The sequence below is a fragment of the Syngnathoides biaculeatus genome, chromosome 16 (assembly GCF_019802595.1).
Source record: "Syngnathoides biaculeatus isolate LvHL_M chromosome 16, ASM1980259v1, whole genome shotgun sequence".
NCBI classification, from domain to species: Eukaryota; Metazoa; Chordata; class Actinopteri; order Syngnathiformes; family Syngnathidae; genus Syngnathoides; species Syngnathoides biaculeatus.
Genome location: NC_084655.1, coordinates 3,783,155 through 3,804,976, shown reverse-complemented (window position 1 = coordinate 3,804,976; position 21,822 = coordinate 3,783,155). Strand labels below are relative to the sequence as shown.

At 43.3% G+C, this 21,822-nt stretch overlaps 1 protein-coding gene and 1 pseudogene across 2 annotated transcripts in view; one reads left to right on the top strand and one right to left on the bottom strand.

Annotated features, from left to right (window-relative positions):
• Positions 1-21,822, bottom strand: part of prr12b (proline rich 12b) — a 52,851-nt gene that overhangs the window by 17,481 nt on the left and 13,548 nt on the right. The window contains exons 3-9 of one of the 2 annotated variants that reach the window (XM_061846762.1): positions 18,231-18,392; positions 13,603-18,020; positions 13,161-13,367; positions 11,353-11,427; positions 7,419-8,244; positions 939-1,546; positions 739-855 (exon numbers count right to left, since the gene is read on the bottom strand). In XM_061846762.1, coding sequence (XP_061702746.1) covers positions 739-855; positions 939-1,546; positions 7,419-8,244; positions 11,353-11,427; positions 13,161-13,367; positions 13,603-18,020; positions 18,231-18,392 — 6,413 coding nt within the window. Of the gene's footprint in view, positions 1-738; positions 856-938; positions 1,547-7,418; positions 8,245-11,352; positions 11,428-13,160; positions 13,368-13,602; positions 18,021-18,230; positions 18,393-21,822 lie in introns of those variants that run through there. The other variant, XM_061846763.1, reaches the window with a different exon arrangement.
• LOC133515157 (5S ribosomal RNA) lies at positions 10,131-10,249 on the top strand (annotated as a pseudogene).

The window sequence follows — 21,822 nt, the reverse complement described above, 5'->3', positions numbered from 1 at the left end:
TCTCAAAAGGATCGTGGGAGTACTGGAGCCTATCCCAGCTGTCATCAGGCAGGAGGCAAGGTACACCCTGAACTGGTTGGCAGCCAATCGCAGGGCACACGGAGACAGACAACAGTCGTACTCACAATCACACTTAAGGGCAATTTAAAGTCTACAATTATTGCATGTTTTTGGAAAATCGATAATCAAAACATTTGATAGCAAGGGTCTTAGTTGTCATGGTCCTGCCGGTCCAGCCCTGGCAGGGCGGGAACCACCACACCGGCGCTGATTAGGAGGGGCACACCTGTGCCTCATCTTCACCGATTCACCCCGGTATTTATAGGACCCAGGGGACGACTGGTCTTCGCCAGATCATCGCATCTACATCTACTCTACCCGTTCCTGCACTCCTGTACTCTTGATCGTGAACCCTCGTGTACCGACCTCTGGCTGTCCTCCGACTGACCCCGTAAGCTTGACGTCTTTGATACTCCCGCCTTCTCTGATCGATCTTCCGTGTTCCGACCCCTGCCTGCCCGTGGACCTGCTCTCTACGCCCGACGTCCTGATTACCGCTGCCCCACTGTACTATCTGCCTGATCCCCAACTTTGGACCGGATAAACACTTTTCCCGAACTACCTTTGTGTCTCCAGAGTCCTGCATTTGGGTCCTCCCTCCGTATCGATGGGTCGTGACACTACTATGTATTTCCATCCCAGAGCCCCAAGAGAAAAAAATTCTATAGGAAATCTTACATTACTGGTTGCACAGAACTGCCTTTGACCATCTTTGATCTCGGGGGTGAATTTCTGGAGCAACGCTTTCTGCACTCGCCAGATAGGCGGTGGCTCCCGACCCGTCTGTAAAGCCATCTAATGATACAAATGCTGAGGTCACATATCCATATATCCAGATATTTCCATCCATGTTTCCAATGAGCTGTGGAGGAACTTACCTTGAGTGTCCCAATGTCCTCCGTTCTGATAACAAACTCATCACGTTCACGGAAGATTCCCTCGCCTCCACTCTCGCTCTCCTCCTCTTCACTCTCCCCTGCAATTGCAGCATCAGCCTGTTTCTTGGCCAGGTGCAGGGCAGTGAGTCTCTGGGCTGCTGGGGCCTCCTCTGGAGTGGGAGGGGATGGAGGTGGAGAGGAAGAGGCTGACGGTGAAGAAGAGGATGGTGAGGAAGAGGAAGCCTGCCCAGCTTCTGGTTCCTGATCCTGGTCAGAGCATGATGGAGGAGGTGTGGTGGACGGAGGGGGTATGGAGTGGTTCTGGGGAAGGTTGGAAAGGGGGGGCGAGGGGATGGCTGGAGGTGAGGTGGAGGGAGGTGGGGAGGTGCCTGAGGTTGGAGCTGCTTCATAGGAGACCTGGTGCTGTTTGCAGGGAGGACAAGGGGGATCCAACTCTTCATCCTGCTGGATCGACGGCAGCGAGTTTACAGAGACAGACAGGCACACAGGAAGGACCGGCGAGGGTGAAGAGTACGTGGGCTGTGAAGGGGAACTGGAAGGTGATGCCGACAGTGAAGCTGGTGCGAGCACAGGGCCTGATGGGGAATCTGGAACAAAGGGAGGAGGAAGAAATCAGCTTCACCTTCAATTGGTGAATGCTAAGTGACGGTCATTCTGCTGATTTGGTAGGTTTTTAGTTTAATGGGTTAGACTACAGTTTGATATTGAGTACAGCCAACGTTTTTCTATGTCTCAGCTTTGTTTTGGATTTTCAGTTTGCCATTGGTATTCACCAAAGATGAAAATAAATCCTCTTAGCCATAAAATGACATTAATGTGTATTTTTACTGCTTGATACACTGACTGCAAGCTAAGTGAAATCAATGAGTACTAGTAAATGCTATGATGTAGAAGTCAAATAGCGAAAAGAGGAAATGTTTCATTAAGATCAAAATTGCTTGTGTTTTTAATGCATTCTATCTAGGCACAATAGCAAAGGTGTTGGATGACAGAAATAAGAATATAAACTTATTATATTGGATTTTGTGTTTAAATTGAGGGTTAAAAAAACATTTAGCGTCGGAGCTCTTTGAAATTTGATTTGATAATACATGGTTTTTAGGCACGGCAAGGTGGAGCAACTGCGTCAAGCATCAGCCTCACAGTTCTGAGGACTGGGGTGCAAATCCCAGCCCCCCCTGTATGAAGTTTGCATGTTCTTCCCATGCTTGCGTGGGATTTCTCCGCGCACTCTGGTTTCCTCCCATGTCCCAAAACGTCCATTAATTGGAGACTCAAAATTGCCCTCTAGTGTCATTGTGAGTACGTATGGTTGTTTGTCTCAGTGTACCCTGTGATTAGCTGGGAAACATTTCAAGGTGTACCCTACCTCCTGCGCGAAGATAGCTGGGATAGCCTCCAGCACTCCCGTGACCCTTGTGAGCATAATTAACTCAGAAAATGGACAGATGGCTGATTTTTAGGCAACCCATGAAATCTATCAATCCATTTTGCACACCACTTATCCTCACTGGGATAACTGGGCATGCTGGAAGGTATCTTTGCTATCTGCACACGAGAGGCAAGGAACAGCATAAAATGTTTGCTAGCTGTTAGGTTTAAACCCAACCGCTGGATGAATTATGCAAATGAAGGGACAAGAGAGGTCTTCCATTTGGCTCTAGAGGAGTTTGATTGACCAGATGCAATTCCAAACCACGTTCTGAGTCACTCAAACAAGTGTCCCCCTTTTTTTACAGCATGTTTATGGTGTTGAGGAGCATCTGCTTTGAAATCAGCAAGGTGGTCCATCTGTTGATGGTGTTGAGGAGCATCTGCTTTGAAGTCAGCAAGGTGTATCCCCCCACCCCCCGCCAACCCCGCCTCCCCCTCCCCCATATGTGGCTGGGTCACACTTTGGGTTACCCTTCAGGTCACACAGTTGCTCGCAAAGAGAACAATACTGGAGAAAAAATAATGGGAGCAAATGCATGATAAAACAATGACTAGTTCAAAGTAAGAAATGCATGATAAAATAATAAATCTAACACTAGCCTATCGTAAGGCACATAGACAAACAAATCATTCACTCTCACATTCCCACCTACAGGCAATTTAGAGACAACAATTAACCTATCATACATGTTTTTGGAATGTCAGAGGAAACAGCAGTATCCAGAGAAAACCCACACAGGAATGGCGAGAACAAGAAGGAAATTCCAGACAACAATGCCGGATTTGAACAATTTGATTTGTATCACAATTCATGGTTGCTGATATGATTCAAGGACGATATTGGTTAATCAATAAAAAAAACTATCCAAATGATTCATCCATCCATCCATTTTCTGACCTGCTTATCCTCACGAGGGGCACGGGAGTACCGGAGCCAATCCTGTGTTTCATTGGGAAGGAGGCAGGGTACACCCTGAATTGGTTGCCAGCCAATCACAGAGCGCATGGAGACAGACAACAGTCGCACTCACAATTATAACTGTAGGCAATTCAGAGTCTCCAGTTATTGCATGTTTTTGAGATGTGGGAGAAAACCGGAGAGCATAATGAAAACCTACACAGGCACGGGGAGAACATGCAAAGTCCACGCAGGCAGGGTTGTTATTTGAACCCCGATTCTCAGAACTGTCAGGTCAATGCTCTACAGCTGCCCCACCGTGCCGCCACCAAATGATTCTTCCATCCATCCATCCATCCATCCATCCATCCATCCATCCATCCATCCATCCATTTATCCATCTATTTTTTGCCGCTTATCCTCACAAAAGTCGCGGGAGTGCTGGACCCTATCCAAGCTGTCAACGGGCAGGATGTAGAGTACACGCTGAACTGGTTGCCAGCCAATCGCAGGGCACATAGAGACAAATAGCCACACTCACAATCAAACCTAGGGGCAATTTAGAGTGTCCAATTAATGTTGCATGTTTTTGGGATGTGGGATGAAACCAAAGTGCCTGGAGAAAACCCATGCAGGCACGGGGAGAACATGCAAACTCCACAAGGAGGGCCGCGATCAGAACTTTGAAGCCAACGCTTTCCATGTGCGCCACCGTGCTACCCTTGTTTAGAAATCAGTTCAGTACATTTTTAGCCAAAAATTCAACCAGGGTGACTGGGAAATAGAGAGCTGGATGCTGGGTAATGCAGGTGAACTCCTCTTGGCATTCCATCCATTCATCCATTTTCAGGACCGCTTATCCTCACCAGGGATGCAAGCATGCTGGACCCTATCTCAGCTATCGTCATGCAAGAGGTGGGGAACACCTTAAACTGGTCACCAGCCAATCGCAGGGCACATATAAACAACCATTCACATCTACGTTCAGCATTTCAGTCTTCAGTTAAAGATTTTGGAGGAAACCAGAGACAACATGGAGAAAACCCACACAGGCACAGGGAAAACGTTCAAACTCCACACAGTTGGGGCCAAGATTAGAACACCTGTCCTCATAACTGTGAAACACATGTTCTAACCACGGTGCTGCCCTTTTGGCATTCCATTATGGCAAGTTATAATCATGGCAGAGGCATTCTCAATTTATTTGAATAAAGTTCAACTCACATCACTTCAGGTTGTATCAACAGTACAGGTAGGTTTGATTGGTATTTCTAACGTTGTTTTTCAACATAGAAATAATACAAATCTTATTGTATTTGAAAACAAAACATATAAAGCTCAAATGATCTAATTGTATTTATTGCTCCCTGCTCACTAGTTTAGATACGTGACTGCATTTGATTTTTTTCTACATTTTTTTATGTTTATGTGCAAACAAAGGTCAATTAACTTTTGTTTTACACAACTAAAAACAACTGGGTTTCAGATCAAAAATATGATTAAGAGACAAAAATTGAGAATTCCAACTTTTATTCCATCGAATATACATCTAGATTTGTAAAAAAAAATTAAATTCAAGACAGAGCACATTTTTTGTAAGTCACACACTTTTAAAGTGAGCAAAATTATTGGAATTTGTGACTGATGGGAGTTTCTAGTTGCTTTGATTGATTGTTTAAACATTAGATAAAGCTTGCTTTTGACTTTGGGTTTCAACTGTGAAAACCGTATTTTCTGTTCAGCAAACATGAAGACCAGAAAGCTGTCTATGGGATAAAAGCAAGTAATTTTGATGCTGTGAGAGAAAGAAAAAACTATCACAGTTATTACAGAAATATTGAACATTGCCAATACAACAATGTGGAATGTCTTAGAAAAAGAAACTACTGGTGTACTTAGTAACAGACATTGAACAGGTCAGCCAAGTATCTCAACAACAGTTGATGACAAAAACATACAAGATCTGTGAAGAAACAAAGACAACCATCAGTGACATGACTGCCAATTTCCACAGTACAGAGGTGGGTGGAGGTATCACAATCCCTGCTCAAAGAAGATTTAGAAGAAATATACAGGCCATACTGCCATCTGTAAACAACTCATCAGCAAAAAGAATCAGAAGGCCAGACTGGATTTTGCAAAAAGTACTCAATGGGCCACAAAAGTTTTGGAACAAAGTTGTATAGACTGATTAGGCCAATTTTAACCCTTATCAAAGTGATGGAAAGGCCAAAGTATGGACTCAGAAAGGATCTGCTTGTGATCCAAAACCCACAAGCGCATCTATGAATCATCATGGAAGTAATACCATAGTTGGTGCTTGCATGGGTGCTTCTGGAATGGGCTCACTAGTCTTTATTGATGATTTAACTCATGATGGTATCAGCAGAAGGAATTCTGAAGTCTGCCATTTTGTCTGGTAATTCACAGAAATATGCATCCAAATTCGTTATCATGCAAAATAACCAAAAATACACTGCCAACACAACAAAGGACTTTCTTCATCAGGGGGAAAAGTGGAAGGTTTTACACTGGCCATGTCAGTCAACAGACCTTAACCCAATAGAGCATGCATTTTATCTCCTGAAGAGGAGACTAAATGGAGAAAACCTCAGAAAAAAAACAAAAAGTGAAAGAAACTGCAGTAAAGGCCTAGAAAAGTATTTTGGATGAAAAATGCAACTGGCGGTCTGGTGAAGTCAATGGGTAATATACTTCATGCAGTTATTGCAGTTAAGGGTTATGCCACCATATATTAAATGTTATTCCCTTTCGGTTAACTTAATAATCTCTGTTCCAATACATCAGAATCAGATTTAATGGCCGAGTATGTAACAACACAGAAGGAATTTGTCTCCGGCAATCAGTGCCAGCCTAGAATGGCATTCATGTTGAGTCCTGAGAAGAAGAACAAATAAACTAACAAGAACAAAGAACAATAGACATTCAAATAACAAGGAACTATTTTACGGTTATGCGAAGATGCAGTCTTCTAGCATTTAGAGCAATTAGAGTGTGTCAATGCCCCACATGATCCATCCATCCATTTTTTTTCTGCTTATCCTCATAACTGTTGTGGGGAGTGCTGGAGCCTATCCGAGCTGTCAACAGGCAGGAGGCTGGGTACACCCTGAACTGGCTGGCAGCCAATCGCAGGGCACATCGAGACAAACACCCGCACTCACAATCACACCTAGGGGCAATTTAGAGTGTCCAATTAATGTTGCATGTTTTTGGAATCTAGGAGGAAACCGGAGTGCCCAGAGAAAACTTATGCAGTCCCGGAGAGAACATGCAAATTCCACACAGGCGGGTCCGGGATATAACCAGGGACCTCAGAACTGTGAGGCCAACGCTTTACCAGCTGACCCACTGTGCTGCTGCCCCACATTATGTTCAGCTGATATAGAGTGCCTTTACCCGTTCGTTTAAAGTGATGAATCATGCGATAGTCTACAGTATATATTACTAATACTAATGCTGACTGGACCAGCAGGATGTGAGGGTGTGTCCCAACAATGGCGCAAGGCAGAAAATAGTAGGTTCGCACATTTGCTCACTTGAAAATTGGGTAGCTTAAAACAAAAGGTGCTCTTTCCTGAGTTGTTAAACACATCTAAATAAAAATACCATGAGATAAAAACTGCAACTCTGTACATTTTTTACGCAATATTTTTGCAGACAAAAATAATGGTTAACTGTTGTCATTCTGTGTGTGTCCTCCTTTCTTTCTCATTGTACCAATATTTTGTGATTAAAAAATGAGTCAATTGAACGCAATTTACAGCTCTCTTTGTGCAACACCATAGACACATGGTCAATACCAACGGATTTGGCAGATGATCTTAATGGTCTACTTTAAGGATTGTACTCATCAGTGATGAAAATTTTTGGCAAAGCTGACAGAGCATCATGTGACCTAATCTTACAACAAATATTCCACCACCTGCTAAGTCAAAATGCTTTGAGACCAGATGACCAGGTCATATTTGAACAAATTAGAGCCAATTACCTTTTACATAGAAGTTGACCAACTCCAGACATGGTTTGACAAAGTTAGTCCAAAATCACATTGGACTTGTTATTTTTAAGGCAAAACAATTGCAAAAAGGTAAGGCAACTATTACCTTCAGCTTTAGAAGCCTCTGACCTCTGTCTTTCAGACATTCTGTCATCTTTCTTCACCTCAAGCTCTTCTCGCTCTCTCTGTGGTGAATCCTGTGGATTTCTCTTCATTTCTTCCTCAGGTGAAGTTTCTTCTCCTCCATCTTCCTCCTCTTTGCACTCTCCCCTTGACTCATTTTGGCTCTCCTCTTCCTCTTCTGTGTTGGTCTGTGATGAAACAAAGTTGTTCTCTTCTGGAGCATGAAGTTGATTGTATGTGAGCGTCCCTACTTCACCATTAGCCATCGTGGTAGAAGGAACGAGGAGAGGCATTGCAGGAGGCAAGGGGCTCAGTGGTGGGTCCTGTGTGTTTGGTGGGGAGAGACTTGATGGTACATTGACCATAGCAGAGGCCATTGCACCAGCCAGAGAGTGTGGCGTGTCATAGAGAGCAGAGATAGCAGACGAGATGCTTTTCTGCAAGTCCTGGTTTTTGCTGACCGAATCTTCCTCATCAGAGGAGAAGGAAGGCAGCGCCTCTAGGTTCCCTTTCAGTTCATCATCAAAAGGTTTACAAGGACTTGGGCAGCTACTGAGACCTAGGTCAGCCCCCTTCCCTTCCCTCTCCTCACTGAATGTCCCCGGAAGCTGCTGTGGCTGAGTTGGGGACAGCGGTGGTGTGGGTGTAATGGGTCTGATCCCACCTTTCAGAGAGGAACAGGTGTCCATGGCTTCCTGCTCACTACCGTCATCTACTAGTTCGAGGCCTGACTGTTTTTTGCCCGTCTTCAGGAAGTCCAGAAAAGAAGACATGAAGGCTGGTTTGAAGTCAAATGCTTTCTCCTCAACCTGAAGAAAAGAGTATATCTTGAATTACTGAAGGATCTGGAAGAATGTATTTTTGCTGACTATACATGTACAATACAATGCAGTCTTGGGCTTCCATTAAATTTGGTGTTTTAGCAATACATTCTAATTATATACAGGTATGATCATTATATTCATCCATGCATCCACTTTCCACCGCTTATCTGAGGTCGGATTGTGGGGGCAGTAGCTTTAGCAGGGACGCCCAGACTTTCCTTTCCCCAACCACTTCATTCAGCTCTTCTGGGGGGTGCCTGAGGTTTTCCCAGGCCAGTTCTCCTTACGGTGGGACATATTCAGAACACCTCACCAGGGAGGTGATCAGGAGGCATCCGAATCAGATGCCCCAGCCACCTCATCTGCCTCCTTTCAATGGGGAGGAGCAGTCGGAAAAGGGTGGTGTGCCCTCTCCAGGTCAGGGATGAGATCCTGCCCTGAGTGGAGGACTTTAAGTATCTTGAGCTCTTGTTCTGCTCTACTCTGAGCTCCTCCCAGATGACAGATTCTCTCACCATGTGAGGGAGACCTTGGACACCCTGCAGAGGAAACTCATTACGGCCGTTTGTATCTGGGATCTTGTATTTTCAGTCATGACCCACAACTCGTGACCATAGTTGAGGGTAGGAACGTAGATTGACCCGTTAAATTGGGAGCAACGCCTTTCGGCTTGGCTCCTTCTTTACCAGAATGGATACAAAGTCCGCATCACTGCAGGCACTTTATCAATCTGTCTGTGGATCTCCTGTTAAATTCTTCCCTTTCTCGTGAACAAGAGCTCAAGATACTTAAAGTCCTCCACTCAGGGCAGGATCTCATCCCTGACCTGGAGAGGGCACACCACCCTTTTCCGACTGAGGAACATGGTCTCAGATTTGAAGGTGCTGATAACAAAGTGAAAATAAAATTTGTGTTGTATGAGGGCCAGTCAAAAAGTAATATTATTTAATCAACTAATAATTAAAAAAAAGATTTCAGAAATTTAGTTTGGAATTTAAACACTTCTTTGAAAGTTGATTTGAAAACTATCATTTAGGTGAAGCTTTTTGTCTCAGCCATTTTGGAAATGACAATTGTTGAAGAAGAAGCAGAGGCCTGTGATTGAATATTTTCAGGAGGGGAACCACGACTTAATCATTTCAAAAGGTTAACAAAATGTGGATGGGGTTAGGATTATGTCATTGATGATGACACGTGACTGTGATGCCATCTGTGGTGACTCTGGAATCTTTTTCGATCAGCGCCTCGCCCCAAGCATTATTCCCAGGTTAAACTGCTGAAGGTGGTCTGGCGCTCCTTTGCTTGTTGCGATTGTCATTCAAGGCAGCTTGTTCTTTGCCTTTGATCATGGACATCCACTTTCTGACTGCACTATAGCCTATTGCAACTTTCTCATACTCAGTTTGCAAAAAAACTGAATGAGAGTTCTCTGCTTCTGACAGGCAATAAACAAAGACCTGATTTTCAAAAGGGCTGACAGGAAGCACGGAAGTTTAAAAAATATATATTTTTGTATAATTCTTGAAACAAGTATTTAATTAAAGTAAAACCCGTTATCAATTCTGGGGGGACAAAAAAAAAACTTGTATTAGTAGGAATCATTCATTTTTTACTATATTTGTTTTTTGGGGGGGGGCTATCTTTCTGTTGGATAGCAGGCTTCTTCATAGTTAATGAAGATGTTAACAGACAGGGGGTACTCTTATGACTTGGTGGGGATATGGTTCTAGTGCTGTCTTAGTGAATAAAATGTTGAAAACAGATTCCTCTATTCACACATTTCAGAGGCCCAAGTCCCATCCCTCTGCAGTTTTGTGGAAATCCTATTAATTGCCATTTTATTATTTTAAATGATTACTGTGAAAACGCTTGCTTACGACCATGCTATCCTGAGAACACCTGATCTCGTCAGATCTCGGAAGCTGAGCGGGTTTGGCTCTGGTTAGTACTTGGATGGGAGTCCGCCTGGGAATACCAGGTGCTGTAAGCTTATCTCCCCGGCTAAATGCAAAGGGGTTGCATCAGGAAGGGCATCCGGCGCAAAACTGTGCCAAACAAATATGCGTTCATCTAAGATGACACACTGTGGCGACCCCTTACAGGACAAGCCGAAAAGAACAGAAGAAGATGACTGTGAAAACGCTTATCAAAACAGTTGGTAAATGATGTTTGCATAGTACTATAATTATTCAGGCATCCTTCTTACTGTGTAGAGAACAGTTAGTAAGATTAGTAAATTAATTAGTAAGAGAAGTTGCCCTGACATTTTCAGCAATGATCTTCTCTCAACATGAACTGATAGCAAATGTACAAAAATTATCAATGCACACACACAGTCCCACCTCCATCTCTTTTTTTCCAGTTGTTTTTTTTTTTCTCTGTACACTGCATCTACCATTCAAAGGGGCAAATGGAGTCTTGTTTTAGACTCCAAAAGATACACCTGCCTTTGGATGCACCAGTAACAAATATAGAAGTGTAGCACACTTTCACGTGCTTAGAAGACAGGAAATGATTATTCCTCAAAATGGTCATAGTAATTGGGAAAAAAAATCATGTGTAAAAAAACCCACAGAATTATTCCCCCAGCCGTTCCTGTTACTGACTGAACACATTGCTCCTATCACTGTCACATCAGTGTTGAAGGAATTTGAAGGAAAAAAAACCATACATTTTAGGGTCTGCTATTTTTTTAATTTAAAGCCAAATGAAATCTTGAGTTGAAAGAACATTCACTTTGTTGCCATATTGGTAGTACGGTTTAAAAGACAGCAGGTGGCAGCAAGGAACCTGGATTTTTGTGGTCCAGTAACCATGGCAACGGCTGCCCTGGTAACAGTGATCTCTCCTCTTTTGTCAGTCAGAGAGAATTGGTTGTCAGTCAGCTAAAACCTTCCTTTTTTTCCCCCAAAATCCTATGATTAAAAACCAGCATGGAATGTTATACATTTATAGTTTTTCTTTTTCATTATAAACTTGTTTATGGCACTATTTCCCATGCGGAGATAGGATGATGTTGATATGCTTTACACATAAAGGTCCTAGCTTTGTTTTTTGTTTTTTTTGTTTTTTTTTTCTTGCGATACAACTTACAGAACTGGGTAGTTTCTGCGTAGGGCCCCAGCCTTCAGGGTTCAATGGCTCTTCTATTTCTTTCTTCCATACAATCTGTTTTGAAAGCAGAAAAATAATAACTTTAAAAATCCTTTTAGTTAACGTTTGGTGCTATTCTATGAAAAATAAATTATGGACCAAACATGTTTCCCCATATTGTACATAGTGTGCATGATCAGATTCACAATATGCATGCACACGTTATTTTGAAAATGAGAGTCTGCAGCGCAAAGACAACCACCCTGATGCTCAAAGTTCAAATGTGATGTTTTTTAGTGTACAAATTCAATCATCTGTCCCCAAAAACATATTGGGTTGGTAAGGCTGGGCTATATTGTCCTAAAATTGCAGGGCTACTGATGTGAACCCCCACCCCCAACCAGTACATACGGTTAAGTCACCAGTAAAACCATGGTTACAAGTCACCACAATGAAAACATATCTGCAAATACAGTCACAGAACTGTAAAAGGATTAGCTTGGGAAAATGTTTTTTTACAGCCAAAATATACTGAAGATCACACATTCAATGTTCAATCTATAAAAGTGCTGCATCCGTTTTAAAAGTACCAGGTGCATATCATACCAAATTATGTGGCCAGAGCATGATTGCAGGACACACTTAATCAGCATGAGTTTATGTTTTTGTTTTATTTCAAGACTTCATCTTCAGTTGAGAAAAAAAAATCACTGTTCAGTCACAGATTTCTTCTCCACCCATAGCCCATTTATTTGTCATTTTGCCACTCCCCTGTGAAAAAGCCGCTTCAGTCGCCCTCAAGCTGTTGTGAATAATTTGACAGAGGAAATGAGAAACTCTCAGCTTTGGTCACACATTGCACAGAGCCAATCCATTCAAATTTTCATGGTAAAATTGGTGTTGTAATCATTCATATCATTTCAAACATTTGGCAGCAAAACAACTACACGCTTCAATTGGCTTCTTTTTAAAAACAAAAGTCAAATCCAAGGGTTATTAGAAAGGAAATTTTTCAATCTATACATTACTGAGAGGGCAGCACGGTGGGGCACCTGGAAAGCATCGGCTTCACAGCCTGTGTGGAGTTTGCATGCTCTCCCAGTGCCTGCGTGAGTTTTCTCCGGGCACTTCGGTTTCGTCCCACGTCCCAAAAACAAGCAACATTAATTGGAAACTCTAAATTGCCCCTAGGTGTGATTGCGAGTTGCGGCTGTTTGTCTCGATGTGCCCTGCGATTGGCTGGCAACCAGTTCAGGGTGGACCCCGCCTCCTGCCCATTGACATCTGGGATAGGCTCCAGCACACCCGTGACCCTCATGAGGAAAACCAGCTAAGAAGATGGATGGATGGGTAGACATTGCTGAGAGTACCCAACGCTAAGTTATACAATATTCCACTGTATGTACTGTACATCCATCCATTTTCTGAACCACTTTTCCTCACTGTGGGTGCAGGTGCGCTGAAACCGAGCTCAACTATTTTTGGGCAAGAGGCGGGATACAACTTGAACTGGTCGCCAGCCAATTGCAGGGCACATATAAACAAACAACCATCCGGACACATCACATCCATACCAATGGGCAATTTAGACACTTGAATCAACCTAACGTATGTTTTTGAGGACGTGGGAGGAAACTGGAGTACACGGAGAATATCCACAGGCATGGGTAGAACATGCATACGTCATACAGGTGGGGCTAGGATTTGAATCCCAATCATTAGAACTGGTAGGCAGATGTGCGAAACAATCGTTCACCATCACGCCCTACACTGTACACAGTGTTATAAATTTCGTTTGAAGTAGATACCTCTCCGGAATTCACATGATGCATATTGTCCTGTGTCTGGTTTAACTCATTTCTGCTGATGTCCATGTTGACACTGGGTCCTGGACTGGGACCCAGTGATGGTGCTGACACCAGTGATCCGTCAGACAGAGCTGGATCCGTGCTGGACAGGGAATCAGTCCTAAGCAATGATTCTGATGGTGGCATGGCAGAACCCAGTAGTGTGACCTGAAAGATGGATCGACACCAACAGAACTTTGCAAGTAAGCCATCTAATCTAGAACAGGCTTTTGACAATTCAATTTCATAATTGCTAACTATAATGTACTTTTGGGCAAACAGATATAGGCCTGACCCCACCGTTCAACCCTGATTTAATATTATACTACTCGTGATGAGGGACTTAATAATAACAGTAATAATAACTTCAATAACTTTTATAGTGTACTCTATTTCATAGTACCTTGATGGGGCTGCCCAAATCTTGTTGTAGCTGTTGGGGCGGTATCTGCATATGTTGTTGGTAATCATGTTGCTGTTGCTGGTGATGGATTTGGCGATGAGAGGCAGGCACATGGTGATGCAAGAGTTGCCCTTGTTCCTGTAATGATATCTGGTGTTGGTCTAACTGTTGTCTGTGATGTTCATGTGGATGCTGTTGGAGATGTTGCGGTTGGCTGAAGTGCTGCTGCTGCTGATATGAGAGGTTGTGTGCTTTGTTTACATCTTGATGAAGCTCCATAAGGCCTTCCTCTCTCCGACCTCGACCTCTACCCCTACCTCGCCCCCTTCTACTTTCTCCAGCTGCTGATCCCATCAAGCCTCGACAGTAAGAAGGCTCTGGAAGAGGGCGTATCCGTGGTCTACCTCGAGGGCGAGGAGGGCCTTCACGTTTTGGTTTTGTTGGTTTCCTCCCTCTTTTCTTTGGCCCATCCTGGGGGAGAAGTGGTTGAGAAGGTCCAAGGGAAGAATAGCAGAATTCCATGTCACCCATCAGTGGACTGAGCCCGCTGACTCCTGATGGCACAACTGACTTTCGAAAACTAGAAACTGAGTCAGGGATTAGATCGGGAAGGCGTCTACTGTTTAGACGTATATGAGCTGGACCATCAGCTTTTTCTTCATCATCTTCAAATTCATATTCTTGCGCGTATTTTTTCTTTGTTAGAGGTTGTGGCTCATGTCGCTGTTTAAGCAAGTGAAAGGAGCTGGTCTTTAACAATTTTTTTGGTCGAGATGAACAAAAGATTGCTGAGCTCATATCGGTAATACTTGAACCTCCACCAACTCCTTCAGATCCCGTTATTTTGTTGACTGAGTCTTGAGGAGTAGGATTCAGTACCATAGCAGGGGTCTGGGATTGTATGAGGCCAAGTTGATCAGCATTTACAGTTGAGGGCAGATCCTGTGTCTTCATAGAATCAAGATCTAAATTCAGATTTACATTTCCTGATGCAGAGAAACTGTGGCAAAACTGTCCATAAACTTGATCTCCATGATGACTAACCAGACTGTAACGTTGTACAACACCACCTGTTTTTAGGACATCCATGCCTTCTTGCCTGCGACCTCGGGTAATGTTCTCTTGGGTAGCCAGTCCAGGGGCAGAATCCCTGACATAATTAGATTTATAATTTGCTGAGCAAAACATGTCATCCATTCCAGGAAAAAAAGACTGGTCATCATCATTTAAGAGAGAGTCTGAAAAGCAAATAGATGTTAAAGATGTAAAGTGCTCCTGTTGATGATTTTGATGCAGTCTTGTTTTTCCACTTGAACTAACAGTGTCGAACTGATGTGGCTTAAGTCGTTCTAGCTCGGTGTGTGATAAATGCTTTTCTGTCTCTCTTTGTTGGGATGGTTGCAGTTGTTGGGGGGTTTCTGTATTTCCTGCCATCCGATGTGACTCTGGATCAGCTAAATGGGAGTGGGAAAGTTGTTGGTGACTGTGTGCTTGCTGTTGGTGGTGGGCATGCCTTTGAGATTGGTTGACGTGGTGCAAGTGAGAGGTGGTTGGTAAACCCATATCTGGTTCAGAAAGGAAGCCATGAAGCTCTGGGGCTGTTCGTTGGGGATGGTGGTGGGATGGAATACTATGCTGTTGTCTATGTCTTTCTTCAACGACACAGTCACCTTCTGTGATATGAGCACCAATTCTGATGCCATGTCTATCGAGCAATCCTCCACTATCTCTTCTCGTTGTCTGTGAAAGAGGTTGGTCCAACATATCTAGAGTGGACACTGAATTCTGTCTCATTTGGCCTTGATCTGTTTGTGCTCCAAGGCTATAGTGTGTATCCAAACTCTGATTCTGTAACTGGAGTTCCAGCTGTGGGGGTTGACTCTCTGTATGGGAATCCACCCCTGTCACCCCTGCTCCTCTAGATGACCCCATGATACCTTGCTGGCTCAATGGATGTTGCTGTGGTGGTTGCTGGCTGTCCATTTTAGTCCGAGACATGACAGAATGAAGCATCTGAGTTGGCTGAGGACAGTCTGGTGGCGAATTCAATATCTGGTGTGAAACCTGTGCTTGCCTTGCCTGCTGCACATCTGTTGTATTGCACAAGTAGGTACTATCTGTTCTATCTGAAGACTTTTTTAACTCCATGTGGGGATGTTGTGGATGAGGATTATTTTGCTGAGAATTATGGGAGGGCTGTGTGTGCTGAGAGAGTTGGGATTGCTGACATTGTAGAGAATGGGGTGACAGGTGTGAGATATGGTGTGAAGGTTGAGAATGTGGGTGCTGTGTGTAGGGGTCCCTTGTTTCATAATGACCCAGAGAAACCAGGGAGTCATGTTCTGATTGATGTGTGCGGTTAGTATGTGGAAGAGATTCTGTGACTCCTCCTACACCTTCACTAGTGGATTTTGCCATTGTCAACTCAGTCTTAGTAGGCTTGTGGTTTTTCTGTGATATTTCTAATTGACTATTCAACCCACTTCTTACTTCACTAATAGATGTTTCGGGGTCTGAAGTACTATTAGTGCTATTTGAACGAATGACACTGTGAAGATGGTGACGCTCCTCTGAGATCTTGTTCAAGTCATAAGTCACTCCCTTGGCTTCTTTATTTTCAGTTAGTGGGAGCTGTTGTGGTATCTGGAGAGTAGGTTGATGATGCTGGGCAGAATGAGAAGTTGAATTTTGTGAATGCAGTAATTGCTGGATGAGTAAATCATCTTCTTCCTCCTCTTGTGAGTGCTCAACCCCAAGCGTTTTAGTCTGTGTTTTTGGTTTGGGAGGATTTGAGTTGTAGGACGTTTGGCATGTTTCAGTGAAACCTTTTGATGATGATATAAATGTGGGTGAGCGCATGGAAGGAAGATATTTGCCGGCCCCTGAGCCTCCAGGGGATTGTGCGGGCCGCACAGAAGCAGGAGAATGTAACCCAGAGTGGGCAACAGTAGAATTGATAGAAGGTGAGGGACTAGACTCATTCAAGTGGTATGAACTGCTGCCTCCACTCCCAACACTTGCAACCCTACTTCCTGAATCTGCTGATCTAATTCCAGTATCAAGTGTGGCAACTCCTGATGACCCACTCCCTGTTGACCCTGGAGTATTTCCATATCCTAAAGAAGGACTCTCTGCTCTCCTGTGAGAAGCTGAACTAAAGTTTGAGTTGCCAAAGACAATTTCTGCTGAGAATGTGCGTCCACCTAAGCCTAAATCTGTGAAAGCCTTCCCGCCATTTCCCACTGATCCAGAGTTCATGTCACTTGAATTAGGGGAACTAAATCCACCACAAGACTGAGGCATGTTAGTTGATGCTGGGTGGTGAGGAGAGTATGACTGGGGTCGTTGCTGGGGAGGGGTCAGCCCTGGTAGGCTTGTGCTAGATTTAACTCTAGGTGGAGAACCATATGTAGTTAGGCATGGCTTAGGCGTTGACTGGTCTGATGATGCCACTGGTAAAGGAAGTGGTGCTGGTGCTGGTTGAGGTGGAGGCTGCTGACGAGAGGGAGCAGACAAGGTTCCAGTAATGGGCTTTGGGTTTGAAGACAATGAAGAGGAGTTGGCCAAGGCTGATGGTGGCGTGTGTGAGGTTCGAGAAGAAGATGATGCTGAGTTTGAAGAAGAGTAGCCACAAGTGGAGCTCTTGGTTTCTTTAGTACCAGATGAGGAGGAGGCTGAGCTGGAGGAAGACGTGTAGGGTGGTAGAATATTAGGTGGATATGTCTGTGACTCTGACTGTGGAATGGTTTTGGGATCTGAGGATGGACTCTGCTCTCCTAAGGGACTACAGGACACACCAGTATGACGTTGTTGGCTTGGTATATGCTGGAAGCCCACAGACCCACCACAGTTGATATATTGTTGTAGAGAAAGCGTTGTGGAATTGACTGGTGACGAACTTTGGTAATGCTTAATAACAGTATCCTGCCTGGGAATTAACCTCTCCTGTGGAGGAAGTGGCTGAGGAGGGGTTGTGGGTATCAGGGCTGGTGTCGAGGAGAACATGGAGGCATTATAGAGCTGAGAAGACTGGTTGTGGAGTTGGGAGGACAGCAGGTTAAACTGAGGAGGGGGCAAGTGGCAACTGGTGGAGGTGGGAGGAGCATGGTTTTGAGGAGGTGCTGGTAGCTCCTGGGAGCTGCGGTAGGGGTTACTTTGGGAAGAGACCAGCCGATCAAATCCCAAGCTAGACTGGGAAGGCGTTTTAATGTGCAGCAAGGGATCATGGGGGGACAATAAACCATTGGAAGTTGGGCTAAAAGTGGGTGTGTCCTGGAGCGATAATGAAGGAGTGAAGGAGCGTCCGGAGAAGGAGCCAGGAGGCTGGTATGCAGAAAGGGCTGAGGAGGAAGTGAAGGAGCTGGAACCCGGAAGAGCTCCTGAAATGAAGAGCTCCGTTGGGCCCGGCGTGTGCATTGCTACAGGACACAACACAACACTATCAACATTAAATGAATAGTCATTCAATCCAAGTCACAGTTCTGATTCAACACAACAATGTAAAATGTGAGACATTTTCAAAACAAAACTATTTGTCTTGAAACTACTCTTTTGAAATAAATTTTTATTGACAGTAGAATTAAGTATTTTACATTTTTTTTGCATAAAACGAACATGCTGACAATTACCAGACTGCCAAGAGGGAGGGCGAAATTGTGTGAGGATGGAAGAAGCAGAGGGTGGGGGCTGTGGACCACGGGAATCCAAAGCTGAAATCAGATTCATGACGGATGGATCAGGACCCGAAGGGCCTGAGTGGTGGAGACTGGCATCAAACAGTCCTGACAGACCTGGCAACAAACCACGTTCATGATATTTTTTCATGAGAATTTAAGCATACATTTCTACATTATTTCACGACGTTAACAGTTCATTTCATTCTCAGGGCATTGAATCAATCGGAACTTGACTGTTCTCCTCGTCTTAGAAGGGGTTACACGTCTCATGCAAGCAGGCTTCAAGAGTCGATGCAACAAGGCTTGTTAGGAAGCACTATCCAGTGTTTGTGTGGAAAACTCAACTACTAATGCCTGAACTTTGAAGCATGCCCCAAACCAAATATGGTATCATTCTTTTGGAGTGCTAAAATCGGAGAAAGCTGTTAAAAGCCATTTGGCTGAGAGATCTCTATCAATTCACCAGAGTGGATTAATGGTCAAGGAGTCCAAAGGGAGATAGAAAAAGTGGATTTCTTTGCAAAGGGTGAAAGGAAGGCATTCTAAGTAAGATATAGGTGATGTCATGAGCCCCCTCCTCTGTTAAGCGGTGGTCTTTCCACCAAGATAGACTCTCTGACTCCTCATGAAACCATCTGTCTCCTCTTTCTAGGATTTTTTAATTTATGTCCTCCCAAACTGTGCTGTATGTCTTGGCATTGCAGGTAGATGGCTGAGTCTTGACCTGAGGTCTTAGCAGGTCTGTGTTTTAACTAAGGTTGGGGATCGTGGATCAAGAATCGATAATCAACTGGTACTGGGAGTAATTTTTTTAATTTTAATTTAATTACATTTTTGTTAAAATAAATGACTAGTCATCCTTGTGCAACACTTGGAATAAGATGACAGGGAGTTTTCAGTTTAAGACAGTCTTGACCTAAAACGTTTCAACTTTACAACACCCGAATCTTGTCCGCCATTATGGCCCCAGCACTATAGTGTTTCTGCTTAGCTCATGCCTATGGCTTATCTGTGTTTGTGCGCTGAAAGTTTTTTTGTCCTTTTCACCCACCTTTTTACACATTATGGCCCAAAAGCAGAAATCTTGGGTCTCTTGTCATAGCGGGACCACCCAAAATCAGGGCTATATCGCGCATTCTTTCAATTTCATTGAGCTCTCACTGTTTTAAAAAGTAAGAATTTCAAACTGATCACATATTTTTATGAAAATTTTGAGCCAACTATGGGGATTTAATTCACAAAATTGTCATGCATTACGTTTACCCACTAAAATCTATTTTCTTAAATGTTCAAGAATGCAACATAAATCTTTAAATCTCTCTCTATATATAAATGGATAGCTCAATCGAGAATTTTTTTTTTGTTGTAAAACGATAATGTTGAAATTTCATGGATGAAAATCATAATTCTAAGCAATAACATAATTTCAATTAAAGCTTTTACATACAATCGAATAAGCACCACAGGAAAAGGAAGGATTTAGTGAATTACCAATAATGGTATTTTAGGGCAGTACCATTAGCAATTTAACCAATCACCAATAAATAAACACTAAACACCTTTAATAATATTAATCGTCAAGAGGTAGGACAAAACATAACCGAATTGAGGCATAAAGATATTGAATAGAAGAATATGAATATGCAGAGAAGTAAATAGAATTTAAATCCAAAGAAAGTGTTCAAAAAAAATAAAGGCATCAATCATTTAGGGCCCTATTTTTGTGGAGGTGTCAGGAACAGATCACGGTGTTGGACCCGGAATCCATGACTCACGAGACACGGTACTGTTCAGGGTGCGTATTTATTCGGTCCGAGGTCTATACAAAAGCAGGCAGTCCAAACAGGCAACAGAGTCAGAATCACAAGGCGAAGAAGCAAGGTTGTCAAAAGGCAGGGTTTGGTACACAAAGGATCAAAAACATGAACATGAAACTGCGGGTACGTGACATCAAGGTACACGATCTGGCAAAGTAATATACACACACCCGAAGCTTAAAGTGCCACCGACACCAAAATATAATGTATTGTTGTCAAAACTACATAGAATATTTATCACTTTGATGATGACAGGCTGTGGCGACTCTTAAGGACGGTGACAAGCCGAAAGGAAAAGAAGAAAAAGAAGAAGATGATAATTCAAGTCAGAAAAAGTGAGCTGGGAGCGTTTCAGTAAAGCGCTTTCAGTAAAGCGCAAAGTAGCGAAAGTATGACTCGACATCCCAGTGGTGGCCATATTGTCTGTGACGTCATTTGCAGATGTCACACTGTGGCAGTCGCCTTTGGAAACACACTGTACCAAATGGTACGGCAGATGAACAGGAGCCATTTTTGTATATTTCTGACATCTCTTTTGACACTGAAGCTCTTTTTGTGGAAGAGAACATCTCAGAAGCAAGTGAAGCGACCAAGGCCATTTTACCATATCGTTACCATATCAGGGGTGCCCACATACCGGTGACAGGTCCGGGGGAGAGGTCCTTTCTCCTCCCACCCTATGTGCGACCGCATGCGGCCGCCCACCCCACCTCCACGTCAGGGTAAACGGGAGCCCTCACCACCGCTAACAGCAGCTCAACGAACACAACGAACAGCCGCCCACATGCATCGACACATTTAGCACCCCTGACTTACGTACTTTATTGAGTTATTATGACATGAATCTTTTGTTACATTCTGAGAGAAGGTTTACGTTGTCGGACGCCGATTTCTAGAAAATTCCTATAAGGACGAGGATGGCTGTCGATGGAGCTTTTTTATCAAGACTGCTGCTTTCGGAAGACATGAACATGGATGCCACACTGCCTTTTTGACATTTCCGGAATATTCCATGGAAATAACATTCACCTATTTATAAAACTGGATTGGACAATGGTGACTACGTTGTTTGGCTAGTTAGCTTGTGTTACACGCTACTAAACTGTCTTTGTACTTATATTTTGTTGTGTTTTTGTGTTGTATTTTATTGTATGTGATTTAATTGTCTTTAATGCAATATAAGTGGTTTGTTATACTTTGCTGGTTTGACCGAGGCAATTTATTCGAAATTCACACGTAACATATGCTATAAACTCTATAAACTAACCCGACCCAATGATTGTTTTGTTTTGTTTTGTTTTACTTTGATGCAATTGAATTCCCACAAGGCGTAGCAGATGAGTATAAGTGGGCTAACCAGATTGCTGCAGGATGGGAATCCATCTTGTTATGATTAACCCCAAATAAAACCATTGACAGAATTACAGTAAAGAGAATAAGTATTTGAACACCCTGCTATATTGTAATTTCTCCCACTTAGAAATCATGGAAGGGTCTGAAATTTTCATCGTAGGTGCATGTCCACTGTGAGAGAGATAACCTAAAAACAAAAATCCAAAAATCATAATGTACGATTTTTTTTTAATGGTTTATTTGTGTGATACAGCTGCAAATAAGTACTGTATTTGAACACCTGAGAAAACCAATGTCAATATTTGGTTCAGTAGCCTTTGTTTGGAATTACAGAGGTCAAACGTTTCCTGTAGTTGTTTACCAGGTTTGCACAC